We start from the raw sequence: 14,583 nt of genomic DNA on the forward strand, positions 1-14,583 counted from the left end.
AAAATTATGTATGTGTCGTGATAAAACAAATTTTTATTTTTCAATATTACGTGATATATTTAAATGAAAAAAAAGATGATAATTACTATGAAAAATAATTACTTGAGAACAAGTAAATAAATTAAAAATATTTACAAATTTCAAACACAGAATTCTATAAAATTTATAAAATTTAAAAAGAGCTGTCACTTTTTTCTTTGAACGAACAAAAATATCCTCCTTGCACTTACACAGTAAATTGTAATCTTTTAATATTTTCCTCAAACAAATAAAAATTTTCAAAAAAAAAAAAACTATAAATTGTTAAACTTCAGAATAAATCGAGTTTTTTATTTTACGTTTAGAATTTCTGTTTGAAAAAATGACTGAAGGTCTGATTTAAATTAAATTTTATCTTCTTATTTTACGATTGCTATTATTATTGTTACCGATATTTAATTTTTAAATTACAGCTAACAATTATATCACAAAACTAAAAATAAAGAAAAATGACAAAGCGAAGTGTAATTGCAGATAATGAAAACAAACAAATTGTTAATGCAGGCTAAGCATAGCACAGAGGTCGTGTTTCAATGATAAGTAAGGAATGTTAAGAAATATTTAATTCAAATGACTCGTTAACGCAAAAACAATAAAACTGTACACGATAATAAACTTACCGCGTCTAAGTACTTAAATATATATAGGATTTAAGCGACAAATAAATTTAAATTAGACGCGTTGCAGATTGCAGATCGCGCATAATGGAACGCGAAACAATGAAACTGTCATGATCATGCAATTTAATCAAGTGAATGTGTCTACTCTTGTGTCAATCGTCGTATTTTTTATTTTCCTCTGACACTTTGATCTCATCGTTGTGTATGTATTGCATGTATAACACCCATTCACACACTTAACTATCAGTATGTTACGACACTTGTTCCAATTACACGCTGCATCCCGTGAAATTTGACGGGTGAATTTTTCACAAAATATACGCATGCTGCCCAAAGGATATTTTCCGCTGATAAATATTTTAATTTATACTAATTGATAAGTAGTTGCATGTACAATATATAACTGTACTATATTTTTTATATACTAATTTTTAAATTTATTAAATAATCATGTGTTGTTCGTTTGAAAGGTATTTGACATTTGAAATTACCGCCAGAGGTACCGCCCTCTGGAAAAGATTTAATTTAAATGACAAATACATTTGTGAGGTTACGAATTAAGAAAACATTTAAAAAACATGTGTGTTGGATGTTTATTATGAATTTATAAATAATATTGAGTGATTTAAATAAATAAAATATGATTGCTGAGGAAAAAAGTATTGGAAATTATCGCAGTAAGTTATTAATTATTTAAATTAAATTTATTTTAAAATTAATTTTGTTATTGTTATTTAAATAATTAATTTTTTTTTAGCTTTGTGGTTAAAGTGTGAAGCAACGAGTTCAGATAGACATCAATTATTTTTAAAAGAACACAATGTAAGGAAACAGGAGCCGGAGTTTCCGAAAGGTCGTACATTATTTGTACTCAATGTACCGCCTTATGCAACTTTGTCCTCAATAAAAGCAGCTTTTGCACGACACTGCGGAAATGTTAAATTTGTTAAACTCATGCCTGGTATGGGATGTACCAAAGGTGGATTCAAAGTTGCTTATATAGTTTTTTCGAAAGAATCAGAATTAGAAAAAGCACTTTCGTTACCAAAAGATTTTATTTTTGTACTGAGTTCCGCAGAAGCTCCTTGTCTATTTGGAGTACAGAGTAAGATCTTAGTTATTTTCATTTTATTATTCACATATTTATACTTAAGTTAATTAATTAATTCATTGCTTTGCGCAGAGTGGGCCAAAGAATATAATTCAGGTGTGATATTAAATGAAAAAGAAGCTAAAGAATCTATTGAGAAGTACATGGCAGCGTACGATAAAAGAGTAGAAGCTGAAAATAATGACGAGGAAGAAGACGCCGATGGCTGGGTCACAGTTTCGAGTAAAAAGAAACGTGGACAGTTCGCTCCGAAAAGAAAAGAATCGACTATAGAAAAAGTTCAGACCGCAGAAGTACAGAAAAGTAAAAAGAAAAAATTGGAAAACTTTTACACCTTCCAAATACGGGAGGCTAAAAAACAACGTAAGTTTTTTAATTATTCAATAATAATTCCAAGGGCTTTCTGAGACAGTGCCCGCACTTTTTTAAAATTTTCTATGACTCAACTGTCAAACGTTTCAAAATTTTATCAATTAATTGACAAAATGACAATTTTGCATATAAAATTTAATAAAAAATTGCAGTTGTTATCAATTAGGAGTTAAACGAAATTTTGAAAATAAATTTCAATAAAATCATGTCTATTTACAATTCAAATTTTCAAATTTTGTTTTACTCCTAAATGATAACACCTGTAATTTTTTTTAAATCCATATCTCGGCGAAATTGCAACTATGTGGTTTTTTTTTTTCAATTAAGATATTAGTTTTTTTGTAATTAATTAATAAGATGACAGTTTAGTCATTGAATATTTTTGAAAAGTGTATGGCACTGCCTGAAAATTAATTTAACTTAATAATCAACTTTTATAAATTTATTTTTTTAGAATTGGCTGAATTAAGAAAGAAATTCGAATTAGACAAACAAAAATTGCAACAACTGAAAGCTCAAAGAATATTTAAACCCTTTGGATAGAAAACAACTTTATATTTATTATTAATAAATATTTTATATAAAAAACATCATCTTGTACACAATTTATTATTATTATTATTTTTTTTTTTTATACAACCGGAACTTTTGAGCCATAAGTCATCAACGTCCATTCAATTAGAAAATGCCTACACGCAAGTGGCTGCAGTAAAGCCAACAATTCTTCTGTTGATTAATAAAATATTGCTCATTATCAAAAACATCATTAAAATAAACTATTAATTATTAATAATCAACTTACGTTTATTTCCATAAATACAATTTACAGACAGAGCCGTGCTAACAGCTTGCGCCAATCGTTCCATAGCTAAATCACAGCTCGCTTTCAAAATACTTGAATCCGTTTGTTCCAAAAGTGAAGTCAACGTGCGCGTTGTTTGCGCCAAATGTTGAGCAGATATCGCATGTTTGTTACCACTGGTGTCTTTTAATCTCAAGACCGCATCCATAAGTAATTGCTGAATTTTAGAATATAATTTTTTACGTTCATCTGTTATACTTTTGTCAATATCAGCTGGTTCTTTTCGCGCGGAACTCAAAATACACCATCTAAAATATTTAAATTTACGTTTTCATTATTATCAGCAATTAACTCTAGTAACATATGTTTGAACGAGATTCTGGAGTAAGTATCTTGAGCAAGACCCCTAGCTGCTAGTGTCTTTTTCTACGTATGTGTCTTTAGCAAGATCGTGTATCAAGAAACCTATGTCAAGATTTGTGTATGACTTGCTCATGATATCGTACGCAACAGTATTGAAGATATCTTGAACACTAGGGTGGGCCGAAAATCCGCTTTTTTTGAATTTTCATTATTAATACCAAAAATATTTTACTTTGTACAAAAAAAAAATTTTTCGGAAAACAAAAAAAATTTTAGGTCGATTTCTTAGGCTCGCCAAATCCCGCTAAAGTTAGAAGTTAAAATTTTTTTTCCAACTTATTTTGATCGGAAATTTAATTCTCTACAAAAAAGGTCCTATAGTAAAATTATGTTAAGTTTATAGTTACTGAGATAATTGCAATTTTGCTCTAAAACATATAATTTTCCAAGATATTATCACTTTTTCAGGGTAAAAAATAAATTTTATCATAAAAATTTCATAGGAAATTAAATTTTCTACAAAACAGACCTATTAAAAATTTATTCAAAGTTGATAGTCACAAAGATACTAGCGATTCTTGGTGAAAGCCACCAAATAACGAAAAATGTGAGTATCTAAACATAAAACTGCCAGTTTCTGAATAACTATAAATTTCAAGTTTTTACTAGAAGGCCAATTTTGTAAGAAATTTTATTTTCCAATAAATTTATACGATAAAATTCATATTTTACCCTGAAAATTGATAATATCTTGAAAAATTATATTTTTTAGAACAAAATTGCAATTATCTCAGTAACTATCAACTTTACGTAATTTTATTATGAGATATTTTTTGTAGAGAATTAAATTTCCGATCAAAATAAGTTGGAAAAAAAATTTTAAACAACTTCTAACTTTAGCGGGATTTGGCGAGCCTAAGATATCGATATTTTTTGTACAAAGAAAAATATTTTTGGTATTAATAATAAAAATTCAAAAAAAGCGGATTTTCGGCCCACCCTATTGAACACAGTGCAATAAAAAAGTGTCTGACGCATTTCTTGCACCAGTAACTTACAGTACGTACTTACGCATGGCTTGCTCAAGATCTGCTCAAACCTCAAGGTCAATTTTGAGCCTTTAGCAGATCTTGAGCAACTATTTTCAACTATAGTCTTCCTCTAGAATTGAGTTATAATCTGGAACGAATTTCTGGTGTAAGGCTTGCAATTAAAATCTGGTCACAAGTATCTGCAGCAGCACACATACGTAGAAAAAGACACTAGCACCTATCGATCTTGAGAGCAGACTTGCTCAAGAATTTAAAAAAATTGTTATATGGGTAATTTGTACAGTATAAATTATAAATAAATACCTAAATAAACCAGCGATTGGAGTAATTGGAGTCATAGGAATTCCACCAGATGGCAAAGCAGGATTATCCATCAAAGAAGTTGTCAGTAATCCTGGATTATCATCAATCCAATCACCAACTAACTTTAGCAATTCATTAGGCGGATCTTGAAATTTGTAAACTTCCCCTATTGCTGTCAATAAATTTGCCGTAAAATAAGGCACGAGTACCGGCAATTGTTTGAGTTTATCAATTGAATTTGGTGAGAAAACAAAAAAATCATTTAGTATATGCTTTGCAAGATCAACACTTTGCACAGAAGTTGACCCTAATTGTTGCATCCACATCCCCGTGGAATCCAGGACTTGTCTATTCTGCGTTGATATTGACAACGACACCAAAGTGCCCAGAATTTCGTATCTAGGGCACTCACCAGGAAATAAAAATAAAAAGACGGCATTACGGACCGCTGGACTTCGGTCTGGATCACGGAAAAAATCACTGAGTACTTCGATCAACTGAAACTCTTGAAGACTCTCGGGCTTTTTTTGCTGTTTCAGTTTGTCTACTTCACCAAATACAAATTCTATCATTAAATCTGTTTGGAGTTGGATCTGTTGTCTCACTGTTGATCCAGTCATGCGTGATAAATTTGCTTTAAAAACAATTAATTAATTAATTAATTAATGAAAAATCATTATACCCTAGTTACTTAAATAATATAACCTCACCTATTGATACAAGCGCTTCTTTGGCACATGCTGGAAAATCCAGCTTCCGTAAATAATATTTGACATCTGAGTCTGGTATTGATGAATTTGTTTGAGGATACGCCGAATAATTCATTATTTTTAATTATTATTTATCAACAATTATTTAATAATCCGGCATTCAATGTAAATAAATAAATAATTTGATGTAAACATTACTAAATATATGTTATATATATTTATTTTCTCGACAGATGCCACTAGTTATATTTTTGGAGGACAATTAAAGATGGCTGACGTAACTTGTAATTACTTGTGTACATTTATGTCAAAGCTGTCAAATAAATTTTTAAAAATTAATTAACTTGTTAAAGATAATTGTGATACTTTTGAAAACTTTTAAATAATTTGTAGTTACAGAAGATAAGTAAAAATGTCAAGACCTTATGAAGGGATACGTTATACTTCAGAAAAACAAGTTGTTGTACTAGATATTGGATCCGCATATACTAAGTAATGTTTTTTAATTGTTCATTCAATTTAAATTATTTTTTAAAAAATAATATTAATAATTAGACACTGTTACGCATTAGTGTTAAGCGCCAAAAAATTTTAAATTGAGTTAAAAATGGAGTATTGTTGCAAATACTGTGATTATAAAAATACTTTCTAAGATGAATGTCATAAAAAATTTTTTATCCAACGTATAATCTTTAAATTATTTTTGCAATTTCCATTGGAGAACTTTTATTTTGCAAAAATGTGATGAGACTGAAGTTAACCGACAATTAAAAATTTTCGGAATATTTTTTTTAGATTCAATTTTAAGAAAAACAAAACTAAAAATACACAGGTAGAAAATCTAATAAACTATAAATGCAATTTTTTAAAATACTTTTATTTTGTAATTTATTGTTTTTAAAAAATCCAAAAATTATTAAACGTCAGCTTACTTCAGTATCATGAAATTTCGGCTGCCCAATTTCCAAACACAGGAAGGAACAAATTTTTAAAAATCGATTTTTTAATATTTTTAGTTCCAGTGGAGTCTTGTGAACATGATTCAATACATATTTCAAAAATTTTATTATTGTCAGTTACTGTTTTTTTAAATTGGGCAGCCGATGTGTTGTGGGATTACTCTATTTTTTGCTTTTTGAATCAAACCTCAGTTATTTTATAGATATGAATGATTCATAAATTAATTTACAATTATGTGGTAAAAGACGGATACATTTTCGCAAAAATAATTTTGTTACGTATGAGAAAAAGAACTACATATAAATTTTTATTAAAACAATTTAAATAAAAAAAACTTCAATGGTAATTTTTTCGAAACAGTATTTGGCGCTTGGCACACTATTGCATAACAGTATCCAATTATTAATTAATATTTTTAATAGGTTTGGATATGCGGGTGAAGGGACACCACGAGGAATCGTAAAGACGGAAGTTAAATGTCCCGAGACGAAGCAGATGCGAAAAATTTATAAGTACAATGATACTGAGGATTTATATCAATTGCTGGTTGAATTTTTTCATGTTATATTTTTTAGGTGATTATTTACTATATTAATTATCAAATTATTTTTTTATTATGTAATCAAATTTAATTAATTAATTTTTGTAGACATGTTGTGATAACACCAAAAGATGTTAAGGTATTAATCCTGGAATCATTACTCACACCTTCTAAATTCCGTGATACGATGGCTAAAGTATTATTTCGACATTATGAAATTGGTTCACTGATGCTTTTACCAACACATTTAGTGACAATTAGCACCCTGGGATGGGATACTGCACTTGTATTAGACGTAGGGTATCAAGAAGCTACTTTGATTCCCATTTATAAAGGTGTTCCTGTTCTCAAAGCATGGCAGAGTCTGCCACTGGCTTCTGAAGCCATTCATGAGTAAATATTCAAACTTTCTAATCAAATATTAATAAGTTTTAATTCAACCCTTAAGATCTACATCACTATGCAATTAAAAAAATAAGTATGTTCTCAGTGTACAGGTGACATGTTTTTTTTAAGGCAAAGGCGCATGACATTGTCATTAGAATATTATGTAGGCTAAATCCTACAATATGAAATAAAATGATAAAATATGAATAAGAATTGAGGGTCGATAAAATGGTAAAATAAAACTTATTTTCAGGCGTATTAAAAATGACATGAAAGAAGCGATTCCGGAGGTAGAACTCACGGAACAAATAATCGAAGATATCAAAGTCAGAACTTGTTTTGTAACAACTTTAGAACGTGCTAAAAAATTGGGTGCTGACGACGCGCCAGCACCTCCACCAGCAGTTAAATATCCAGGGATAAAGACAATTGAAATTCCTGGATACGTTAGAGAAAGATCTTATGAATTATTATGGGAACGGGATGCTGATAATTTGAGTATATCTACAATGATATTAGATGCTATACTAAAGGTATTTAAATAAATATATATACATGGATATCATTGATCATTATTATTATAAATGATTTTTATTGTTAGTGCTCTATTGTAACTCGTCACGAGCTTGCGGAAAATATTCTTTTGATTGGCGGAACGACAATGGCCAAAGGATTTGCTGCTCGTCTTAAATCAGAACTGATGTCACTTGTATCAAGTGATTTATATTCAGACAAACTAAAAATATGTAATTTTAAATTTCATACTGCTCCATGCAAACCTAATTACACAGCTTGGTTGGGCGGTGCTATTTTTGGTATCGCTGATTTGCCATCTAGATGTATTACCAAAGACACTTATTTGAAAACTAATAGAATTCCTGACTGGGTCAATTTGATTGATAATCAGAAAGAAGTAGGATCTAATTACGGTGTATAAAATTAAATTTAAATTAAACCTGTTTTTGTATCAATAAAATTGTTATTATTTATAAATCATAAATGAATTAATGGACAAGTGATCACTATTAATTTTAAAGGTATAAGAAATTAATTATAACTGCAAATATTAATTTAAAAAACTGTTTTTTTTTTATTATTCTATCATCAATTGAAAATATCGTTAATTAATGAATATACAGAATGTTAATTTACAAAGTAGTTAAAAGTGTAAGTTTCTCATTGAGCTGAAGTTGAGTTTTAATTAATTGAGATAAAGCAACAACCATCAAAAGATCCTTGACGTTGCTGTTGAACATCTCGTCAAATTGATCGCTGGTCATCTTGGGAACAGAGTTGACCATATCAAGAAGCGCTCGACCAACTTGGTTGTCTGGTGGCTGCTTGCCATCAAGTACATTGTCGACGTAAGTAAGAACTTGCTCCAACATCGTCGATAGTTTTGAGCTGGCTTCAGCAATCTGTGCGAGATCCATCATCGGCTCTACTCCACCTCCCAGTTTAGTTTGTCCTGATGGAGCTTTTTGGGTCTTCTGGCATAGTTGGAGTCCAACGATTTCTGGCTCGTAACACGTGATCTGTAAAAATGAGTTCAATTAATTTAATACTCAATAGAAGGTAAGAGATCCAGTACTCAATCCAGGAACTAGCATCCGATCAAAGAACTAATACCCAATCAGAGAACTAGTACCTAATCATGAATGATCGGGTACTAGGTCATTTACCTTAAATGATAAGCTTTAAATAATAATTAAAAAAAAATGTCGGCATTACTCAAATCGTTTTATGAATAATCCATCATAAAGTTCTGCAATAATGCTCATTTTATCTATCTCTACTTGTTACGAAATTAAACGTCTATAATTTAATCTCGCCTTTGCTCGAGAATCTTAATAATTTTAAAAACTAAAAAATTACTAGTACCTGATCAGAGAACTAGTACCCGGTCAAGGAACTAGTACACGATCCAGGAACTAGTACACGATCTAGGAACTAGTACCCGATCACTCATGTATTTGTATATTTATATTTACAAAATTTGATTAAATATAGACATCAAAATACATGGAGTGATCGAGTACTAGTTCCCTGATCGAATACTAGGTATTTTACCATAAAAAAAAAGTAATTTAAATTATATTACCTCGACTTTAGTAGGAGTAAACATACATCCTTGCTTGCCATTAGGTACTCCAAGTTGTACACAAACATAAGCTTTTATTCCCATACGCGTTGTATTTACCAGCGTAGTATCAACAGTTAAATGCACTGGATTATTACACTCACGTGCGTAATACTCATGAATAACCGATGAATGTGTAGTGACTTCTTTCCCTGTAGCCCACCAACCGACAATATTTTCTTGCGCATTAACTCGATGATTTAGATCATAGAGATCCATCGCGTAACTCAATTCGGCTTCTACTTGATCATCTGATTCCTTGTGTGGTACACAGAAGCAGTTTGTAACTTCAACGACTCCTTTTTCTACCGTACCTGAAATACAATTTATAAAATTTATAATTTATGAAGTAGAAAAATTTAATTATAACAGAAATTTTTTAAATTCAAATTTGAATAATCGATTTCTTTCGATACAGAAACTTATTATTATGATCAGCGACGTGTAACACATGGATTTATAGGTTACTTTTTAAGCGCACATTTGTTAACTAGAAATTATAGAAAGTATGGAGTATTTAATGATATAAACTAATTGAAATATTAATTACCAAGTAAAGTTCCAATTACACGATGGGAATTTGAATTACGCCTGTCATATGCGCTAACTATTTGAAATAAAGCCGTCGGGTGGACTTTGACAACAAGATCGTGAGCCATTTTTAAAAGCGACTGTCTGAGTCTGACTGTTTTTGATCTGAAGACAGGTTACTAGAATAGGGAGGTTGGGTCAAACATTTTTCCCATGTTAAATTTTGTCGCTGGTCTTTTTCTAGGAATAAACGCTGGTCTACTAATCAGCTTTCCCGAAGCACTTTGGTGAGTTTTCAATACTCTACAGACCTAGTAGCAACTTTAGCTTGAAATTGACAGTAATTTGACGACTGAAATTACCGAAATTTGCTGCCCGAATATGCCGACAATTTCACAGCAAAAGTTGTAAAGAAAAATTTGCGATTAATTTTTCCTCAATTTAGAGACAATTTTTTTACTAGAGAAAAACCCGAATAAAAGTTTCCTTGAATTTTCTGCCAACTTCGGGCTTTTCCGTTTTTGACGACAATTTTTACACAACTTTTGAAGTAAAGAAATTTACGTTAAATTGTATACAAATTTCTTGAAAGAAAACTCTATATCCTATGAGAATTCAGGGAAATCTCGAAAAAATTTCTAACAGAAACTTATTGTTATTATGATCGACGTGTAACACATGGATTTCTAGGTTACTTTTTAAGCGCACATTTGTTTACTAAAAATTATATAAAGTAATGAGTAATTACTAAAGTAAAATAATAAAAATATCAATTACCAAGTAAAGTTCCAATTACACGATGCGAATCGGAATTACGCCTTTCAAATGCATCAACTATTTGAAATAAAACCACTGGGTGGACTTTAACAACAAGATCGAGCGCCATTTTTGTAAGCGACTGTCTTTGATCTTAAGGGTCTCAATTATTTTTACCCAACCAGCAGCAGTTTTCATGTAGAAAAGCTCAGTGCTGCTGCTACTTGATGTGTTTCATTACAAAAACTAAATTTACAAAAGATCACACCAGCATGAATAAGTAAACAACAAAAGCCGGTTAATTATTTAAATGACAGCAAATAATTTAAATACTGAGTGATTTATTATAATATATTTAATTATTATGGAGTTACCAGATGAATTTCCATTTCCATTCCCGCCTTATTCGATTCAAAAAGATTTTATGGTAAATTTATACTCATGCCTAGACAAAGGGAACCTGGGAATCTTTGAAAGTCCAACAGGTACTGGAAAATCGTTGTCGATTATTTGCGGCGCGCTAAAATGGCTCATGGATTATGAAAAGAATTACAAAGATACTCTGGTCAAACAACTGTCAGATTTAAATGACAAGTTGAAGGAAATCACTGAAGAGTCTAAGGGTGACTGGTTTTCAGAGCAAACCAAGCAGAGGAAAGTCAATGTCGAGCGACAAACCGTTCAGGATAAATTGGATGCTTTGGCGCGTCGTGACGAACGTATGAATAAATTTAAAGAAACTGTCAAACAAGATAATTTTACAAAGAAACGTCAGTGGAAAGTTAACAGTAAAAGTAAAAATAAAAATAATTGTAAAGATGATGATAAAGAACCGGAGGTTGCTGCTAAAGATACTGATGATGTCGATACTGATCTTCTGCTAGATGATTTGAATTTGAATTCTGATTCAGATGATGAAGAAACACCAGTCGAGTCACTGAAATACACCCAATTTTTCTTTTGCTCACGAACTCATTCCCAGTTGACTCAATTTATTGGCGAAATTAAAAAAAGTCCATACTCTAATGCCGTCTCTTTAGTCCCGTTGGCTTCGAGGTAATTTATGTTTGTATTTTTATTTAATTGTTTGTAATTAATACAATTTTTTACAGACAAAATTATTGTATAAATAAAGATGTCAAAAAATTGGGACACGTTAATTTAATTAACGACAGATGCTTGCAAATGCAGCGAAAAAAAGTCACGGTAAAGAAAGAAAAAGATCTGAAGAGATCTAAATCTTCAACGAGTTGTCCATTTAATCCTGGGGATCAGTCACTGCTGATTGCTGATATTGTCACGACGATACAGGATGTAGAAGAAATTGCCGATGGTGCTAAACAATTAGAAACGTGCGCTTACTATGCATCCAGGCGGTCGTTACCTGACAGTCAAGTTGTCCTTGTACCTTACAACAGTATTTTGCATAAAAATACGAGAATCAGTTCGGGGATTGATCTAAAAAATAATGTTTTGATAATTGATGAAGCGCACAATCTTTTAGAGGCCATTGAAAATATGCACAGCTCGACAGTTACTGGTAGACATATTTTACATTGCTTTAGTCAACTTACCCAGTATCAAAAGAGGTAATTTTATATGATGCTGGAAGTAGCAGTCATTAAAAAAAATTATTTATCTTCAATATGAGTGAGAGTGTAGCGGATGTGACAATTTTTAAATTTAAAGTAAATAAATTAATTAATTGACATAATGAAATTTTAAAAAATGCGCGTACTGATTTTTCAATTATCTACACACACATTTTTTAACTTTTATTCTACTTACATTTTAATTATTTATTCGAAAATTTAAAAATTGACAATTGTCTATTACATTCATACTCATATTTTTAATAAACAAAATAAATACTGACAGGCATAAATTCAAAAAATCTATGTGAAGAATTTAAAAAAAATTTTCTAATGACAATTAACTTGATAATTAAAAACATTAAAATTGTCAAATGTCGGCTACTTTTAGTATCATAATTTTATTATGATCCTGAAATTAGAAGACAATTAACAATTTTTGAATTTTTTTTCAACAAATCAATTACAAAAAAAAAACAACTAAGAATATGCACACGTAGAAAATTAAAAAAGCTATAGGTGCAATTTTTTTAAATGTTTGTTTTTTTTATAATTTATCGTTTCTAAAAAAAATCAAAAAATTAGACGTCGGTTAACTTGAGTATCGTAATTTTATTTATTTAATTAAATCAAGTGATTAAATAAATCATTTAAATTTTACAGGTTCGAGAATCTTTTTTCAGCAAAAAACGTTTTGTATCTGAGTCAACTTAGTTTTTTTTTAAAAAAGTTAATAAAAGTATTAGGAGGTACATCAAGATCTCAGTCGACTGATAAAGTTGACAGTAGTTTACAATCAGCTGTCTACTCAATTGAAAAATTTGAAACGTTTGCGGAAATCGATACTGTAAATGTATTTGAGCTTTTACAATTTATCAGTTCGTCTAAATTGATTCACAAGCTTCGTGGGTATGTTGAGAAATACAGCGGGGACTTGAAGGTACGTCCAGTGGTGACAAAAAAGTCTGGAGTATCAGCATTTTTAAATGCACTACAGGGAAAAGAGTCAGCGGAGGCTGAGCCTACGGAGAGACAAGAAAATGAAAGTACTTGTGATAATCCACTGATATTCATCATAAGTTTTTTGGAGTCGCTGAAAAGTAACAGTGCGGATGGGAGGATTTTTATAAAACCCGGTCCGACAGTAGGCCAGGGGTCAATTAAATTTTTATTAATGAATCCCGCGGCGCATTTTCACGATATTGTTAAAGAAGCGAGGTCTGTTATCTTGGCAGGAGGCACAATGGAACCTATTTCAGAGTTCAGAGATCAATTATTCATTGGGGCTGGAGCTGAACCCCAGCGTATTGTCACATTTTCATGTGATCATGTCATACCAAAAGATAATATTCTTACGAGAATAGTGACTCAAGGACCCACGGGAATTAAATTTGAATTTAATTATCAAAATAGAGACAACAAAGAGCTGCTTAATGAACTTGGTAGGACTCTTAAGAATTTATGTAATATAGTTCCTGGTGGAGTTGTTGTTTTTCTTCCGTCTTACAACTACGAATCATCTCTGTACAAACATCTAGAAGCCACTGGAGTTATTGCTAATATTAGTAATAAGAAGAAAATATTTCGCGAGCCAAAACTTGCGTCTCAAGTGAACGCAGTACTCGAGAGCTACGCTGAAGCTGTCAAGACTCCAGCTGCTCCGCAAAATGGAGCGATTTTGTTCAGCGTCGTCGGGGGAAAGCTCAGTGAGGGTTTGAATTTTTCTGATGATCTAGGACGATGTGTCATTGTCGTCGGTATGCCGTACCCTAATATCAAGTCACTGGAGCTTCAGGAAAAAATGAAATATCTCAATGAAAATGTAAAAGCTGGCGCGGGTAATGAGTACTACGAAAATTCGTGCATGAAAGCTGTCAATCAGTGCATCGGTCGAGCTGTCAGACACATAAATGATTACTCTACTGTTGTTTTACTCGATAGAAGATATTCTAATAAAACTAAATCACTGCCAGGGTGGATTCAACGCACGTTAGCAGTTCATAATACTTTTAATAATACAATCAGTGATGTTGCTAGATTTTTTTCAGCGAAAAAGAAAAAAATGTGATTTTAAAAATAATTTTTTATGAACTTTTTATAGTAAATATAAATATAAAATACCTTTCATATTTTTCCATTAAAATTTCGTCTATAAATATTTTTTATAAAATATTATAAGTGATAAAAAACAAATAAAAATAATTGATAGTAAACATATATATTTTTTTTACATTTAAATCTTTTTATTTAATTTTTTTTAAAATGATTACAATTTAAATGAATAATAAAATGGAAAAAAATTTG

General features: G+C 30.7%; 5 protein-coding genes across 6 annotated transcripts; 3 read left to right on the forward strand and 2 right to left on the reverse strand.

Annotated features, from left to right (window-relative positions):
* The first annotated feature begins 525 nt into the window (after positions 1-525).
* Positions 526-2,732, forward strand: LOC130669768 (ribosomal RNA-processing protein 7 homolog A). Its single transcript, XM_057472829.1, has 4 exons — positions 526-1,336; positions 1,417-1,764; positions 1,843-2,133; positions 2,597-2,732. The coding sequence occupies exons 1-4, from the start codon at positions 1,300-1,302 to the stop codon at positions 2,683-2,685; spliced, it is 765 nt and encodes a 254-aa protein (XP_057328812.1). The 5' UTR covers positions 526-1,299; the 3' UTR covers positions 2,686-2,732.
* On the reverse strand, positions 2,683-5,604 carry LOC130669764 (integrator complex subunit 15). Its single transcript, XM_057472820.1, has 4 exons — positions 5,373-5,604; positions 4,663-5,296; positions 2,945-3,252; positions 2,683-2,868 (listed from the first exon to the last, which is right to left on the reverse strand). Exons 1-4 carry the CDS (start codon positions 5,485-5,487, stop codon positions 2,774-2,776), a joined length of 1,152 nt encoding a protein of 383 aa, XP_057328803.1. The 5' UTR covers positions 5,488-5,604; the 3' UTR covers positions 2,683-2,773.
* A 40-nt stretch (positions 5,605-5,644) lies between these two features.
* On the forward strand, positions 5,645-8,314 carry LOC130669765 (actin-related protein 10). The gene is made up of 5 exons (XM_057472821.1): positions 5,645-5,864; positions 6,755-6,907; positions 6,982-7,266; positions 7,514-7,793; positions 7,862-8,314. The coding sequence occupies exons 1-5, from the start codon at positions 5,785-5,787 to the stop codon at positions 8,195-8,197; spliced, it is 1,134 nt and encodes a 377-aa protein (XP_057328804.1). The 5' UTR covers positions 5,645-5,784; the 3' UTR covers positions 8,198-8,314.
* A 12-nt stretch (positions 8,315-8,326) lies between these two features.
* Positions 8,327-10,865, reverse strand: LOC130669767 (eukaryotic translation initiation factor 3 subunit F). 2 transcript variants are annotated; one of them, XM_057472827.1, is made up of 3 exons: positions 10,709-10,865; positions 9,362-9,714; positions 8,327-8,795 (listed from the first exon to the last, which is right to left on the reverse strand). In XM_057472827.1, the coding sequence occupies exons 1-3, from the start codon at positions 10,815-10,817 to the stop codon at positions 8,409-8,411; spliced, it is 849 nt and encodes a 282-aa protein (XP_057328810.1). In that variant the 5' UTR covers positions 10,818-10,865; the 3' UTR covers positions 8,327-8,408. The 2 variants fall into 2 exon arrangements, with proteins under 2 accessions (XP_057328810.1, XP_057328811.1); XM_057472828.1 differs by lacking the exon at positions 10,709-10,865 and adding an exon at positions 9,951-10,194.
* Positions 10,866-10,899: 34 nt separating this feature from the next.
* LOC130669760 (ATP-dependent DNA helicase DDX11) lies at positions 10,900-14,492 on the forward strand. Its single transcript, XM_057472813.1, has 3 exons — positions 10,900-11,743; positions 11,800-12,276; positions 12,943-14,492. The coding sequence occupies exons 1-3, from the start codon at positions 11,052-11,054 to the stop codon at positions 14,345-14,347; spliced, it is 2,574 nt and encodes an 857-aa protein (XP_057328796.1). The 5' UTR covers positions 10,900-11,051; the 3' UTR covers positions 14,348-14,492.
* Positions 14,493-14,583: the final 91 nt, after the last annotated feature.

The sequence above is a fragment of the Microplitis mediator genome, chromosome 6 (genome assembly GCF_029852145.1).
Source record: "Microplitis mediator isolate UGA2020A chromosome 6, iyMicMedi2.1, whole genome shotgun sequence".
Classification (NCBI taxonomy): Eukaryota; Metazoa; Arthropoda; class Insecta; order Hymenoptera; family Braconidae; genus Microplitis; species Microplitis mediator.

What these genes read in the sequence shown, in the direction of transcription:
- LOC130669767 (XM_057472827.1), bottom strand. Translation starts at nt 10,817, where the DNA reads ATGGCGCTCGATCTTGTTGTTAAAGTCCACCCAGTGGTTTTATTTCAA. An exon ending in TGTAATTGGAACTTTACTTG is followed by an intron (nt 9,715 to 10,708) that starts GTAATTGATATT and finishes ATTGTATTTCAG; the next exon opens with GTACGGTAGAAAAAGGAGTC. An exon ending in TTACTCCTACTAAAGTCGAG is followed by an intron (nt 8,796 to 9,361) that starts GTAATATAATTT and finishes TCATTTTTACAG; the next exon opens with ATCACGTGTTACGAGCCAGA.
- LOC130669765 (XM_057472821.1), top strand. Translation starts at nt 5,785, where the DNA reads ATGTCAAGACCTTATGAAGGGATACGTTATACTTCAGAAAAACAAGTT. An exon ending in ATTGGATCCGCATATACTAA is followed by an intron (nt 5,865 to 6,754) that starts GTAATGTTTTTT and finishes TATTTTTAATAG; the next exon opens with GTTTGGATATGCGGGTGAAG. An exon ending in GCTTCTGAAGCCATTCATGA is followed by an intron (nt 7,267 to 7,513) that starts GTAAATATTCAA and finishes ACTTATTTTCAG; the next exon opens with GCGTATTAAAAATGACATGA.
- LOC130669760 (XM_057472813.1), top strand. Translation starts at nt 11,052, where the DNA reads ATGGAGTTACCAGATGAATTTCCATTTCCATTCCCGCCTTATTCGATT. An exon ending in TTAGTCCCGTTGGCTTCGAG is followed by an intron (nt 11,744 to 11,799) that starts GTAATTTATGTT and finishes AATTTTTTACAG; the next exon opens with ACAAAATTATTGTATAAATA. An exon ending in CTTACCCAGTATCAAAAGAG is followed by an intron (nt 12,277 to 12,942) that starts GTAATTTTATAT and finishes TAAATTTTACAG; the next exon opens with GTTCGAGAATCTTTTTTCAG.
- LOC130669768 (XM_057472829.1), top strand. Translation starts at nt 1,300, where the DNA reads ATGATTGCTGAGGAAAAAAGTATTGGAAATTATCGCA. An exon ending in TTGTCTATTTGGAGTACAGA is followed by an intron (nt 1,765 to 1,842) that starts GTAAGATCTTAG and finishes TGCTTTGCGCAG; the next exon opens with AGTGGGCCAAAGAATATAAT. An exon ending in ACGGGAGGCTAAAAAACAAC is followed by an intron (nt 2,134 to 2,596) that starts GTAAGTTTTTTA and finishes TTATTTTTTTAG; the next exon opens with AATTGGCTGAATTAAGAAAG.
- LOC130669764 (XM_057472820.1), bottom strand. Translation starts at nt 5,487, where the DNA reads ATGAATTATTCGGCGTATCCTCAAACAAATTCATCAATACCAGACTCA. An exon ending in AGAAGCGCTTGTATCAATAG is followed by an intron (nt 5,297 to 5,372) that starts GTGAGGTTATAT and finishes TTGTTTTTAAAG; the next exon opens with CAAATTTATCACGCATGACT. An exon ending in TTGTATTTATGGAAATAAAC is followed by an intron (nt 2,869 to 2,944) that starts GTAAGTTGATTA and finishes ATTAATCAACAG; the next exon opens with AAGAATTGTTGGCTTTACTG.